This window comes from Lontra canadensis, unplaced genomic scaffold (assembly GCF_010015895.1).
Source record: "Lontra canadensis isolate GAN:19392208 unplaced genomic scaffold, GSC_riverotter_1.0 scaffold2291, whole genome shotgun sequence".
Classification (NCBI taxonomy): Eukaryota; Metazoa; Chordata; class Mammalia; order Carnivora; family Mustelidae; genus Lontra; species Lontra canadensis.
In genome coordinates, this window is record NW_022633275.1 from 3923 (window position 1) to 6576 (window position 2654).

Genomic DNA, 2654 nt, shown 5'->3' on the forward strand with positions numbered 1-2654 from the left:
TCCAGTGCTCATTACAACACATGCCTCAAAACATTAAAAATAGAGTTACCCTATGACCCAGCAATTGCAGTACTAGGTATTTATCCTTGTTGCCTTTACACACCACAAATTTTCTGATGGAACAGAACCACTGGATTTGCCCTGCAAACTCTCAGTTCTGTGCACCTGCCTCTTAGTTTGAGTGTTCCTAGGCTGCACTGCTTCCAGGAGTTGTCCCCAGCCCTTCCAGTCAGAAGGGGCCAGAAGACATTCTTGACAATAGGTGGGGCTATGTCCTAGGTTCCTTGACGCATTGAGAGGGGGTCAAGCCACTCCAGGCTACTCTTAATTTCTCAGGAAGGCTCTCCAGTTGGGAGGGGTTACTACCTTCAGCATAGGCTATGAATTAATGCCTCTGCCTGTGTGGGGCACAGGAATATTCCACAGGTACTGGTTTTGCTCTGGGTGCTATCAGGTATTCCCACCCATATCTCATCTTGAGCACTGCTAGGCTGTACTGCTTCTAGGAGTTGTCCTCAGCTCTTCTGGTCAGATGTGGACAGAAGATGCTCTTTGCAACAGGCAGGGTTGTAATTCAGCTCCCTTCCTGGGTATGGACAAACAAGGCTCTAGGATTAGCAAAACTCCTTTGAGATCTGAACCCCACATTGTTCTCTGATCAGAGTGCACCTCTGAGTTGGTCCTGCAGATGAGCAAAACTGCTGGTTGGGATTAGTCCCTGAGCACTGCAAATATGAATTTCATCTGCCAAGATCTGTATGCTGATTGTTGCAAGTCCCTCCGTCTTCTCTATCACAATCAGATTCCTGGCAGTTGAGTCCCATTGATTCCCCTGCAGTCCTTGTGGGTGTGAAATCAGTGCAAGAGCTCCCATAGTAAAGCAATCCACAGTGTTGGGGCAATGCAGATTGTCTCCCTTGGGGTTTCTCTTACTACTAGAGGAATAGGAAGCTCAGGAGAGATCTATCTGCCCACATGATGTTGCACTGGTTTGGGGAAGAACAATGCAGTCAATGTGTAGCTGCTTTCTTAAACTTTCTAATGCCATACCTTAGTCTCTGTGGTGCAGGGGTTGCTTCTCAGTGGTATCTTATTCTTGAATAGTTAGTTGTTGGTTGTTCTTCTTGTGATGGGGAAAAGTCAGGAACAACCTATGTTGCCTTCTTAGTGACATCAGAATGTGGTAGGCTTGTTAAAGAACTCTACCAAACCATATGATCAAGTTATTTTTATTTACCTTACTTAATTAATGCTAATTGATCAAATAAATAACTACCCCATGTCTATAAAGGGGCACAAAAATGAAAAAGATATAGTTTTCCATCTCTGGGAGGAGTAGACTGATGATGCAAGGCAGTAAGGGATGATGGGTTAGAGATGGTAGATTAGTGTTGTTTAAACACAGAAAACTAGTCAATCTGGTAGCTTCAGATGAGAATATTGTGATGGTGTGTCTGCTATTTTAGATGGTTAAGTTTGATATTTGGGAGTTCCAGCCACAGCTTGGGATGGGATTGCCAAAGAGGTGATGGCATACTACCCAATTACTCCTTGATTTCCCAGCTCTGTCCAGAACAGGTTATTTTCTCCAAACAAAATGTCAGTTCTTCAAGGTACTTTGGCTTTTTAAAAAATTTCCTATACTTTAGTGACTGTCTTTTGAAGGAAGAGAGAACAGTCATATGCTCAAAGAATTAAAAAAAAAAAACTATACCATCATAAAACAAGGGAGGTATGGCTATAGCAGCATAAGACTTAAGGGTTTTAGGTGATAATAAAATGAAATTAAATGCCAATACTTTATAGATTAATTGAATCTTTTTATTATTAGATATTTCATATTCAGCATAAAGAAGATGATTCTTTTGATCTACTTTACATTTGCAGATTGATTATACTGAAAATAAATGCACTTTCCTTAAAGTATTAAGTTTTGCAACACTGAAAATGTTCCAACTAAAGCAGCATGATCCTCTTCTACATAAAGGGGATTGTTGGAATGGCTGGTAGTGATTGAGGGAAATTCTAAAGCCCTCTGGAATCTGATTTGTATAAACTTATAGGCTTTATGGACCTATGTTTGGCATGAGGTGACTTCTTACTGAAAAAAGAGACAAACTATGAGACAATCAAATCAGACACAGGTGACTGAATTCCTCCTTCTGGGACTCTCTGATGACCCCCACACCCAGAAGCTGCTATTCATTGTATTCCTGGGTGTCTACCTGGTCACCGTGCTTGCAAATCTGCTTCTCATGTGCCTTGTGCAGGCTGACTCCCGGCTTCACACACCCATGTATTTTTTCCTTTGCAACTTATCTCTGGCTGACCTCTGTTTTTCTACCAACATCATTCCTCAGGCCCTAGTCCACCTGCTATCCAGGAAGAAGGTCATTTCATTCACACGTTGTGCAGCTCAGCTTATACTCTTCCTCATTTTTGGATGCACACAGTGTGCCTTTCTGGCAGTGATGTCCTATGATCGGTATGTGGCCATCTGCAACCCTCTGCATTACCCTAGCGTCATGACGTGGAGGGTGTGTGTCCAGCTGGCTGCAGGATCATGGACCAGCGGCATTCTGGTGTCTGTGGTGGATACCACTTTTGTACTAAGGCTACCCTACCGAGGCAGCAATAGTATTGCTCATTTCTTC

The 2654-nt window shown here is 42.8% G+C and overlaps 1 protein-coding gene across 1 annotated transcript; it reads left to right on the forward strand.

Moving 5' to 3' along the window:
- Positions 1-2120: 2120 nt before the first annotated feature.
- Positions 2121-2648, forward strand: LOC116863688 (olfactory receptor 2D2; the record flags this gene model as incomplete). The annotated part of the gene is made up of 1 exon (XM_032851066.1): positions 2121-2648. A coding segment is annotated over exon 1 (528 nt), but the record flags the coding sequence as incomplete, so codon positions are not given.
- Between the last annotated feature and the right edge of the window lie 6 nt (positions 2649-2654).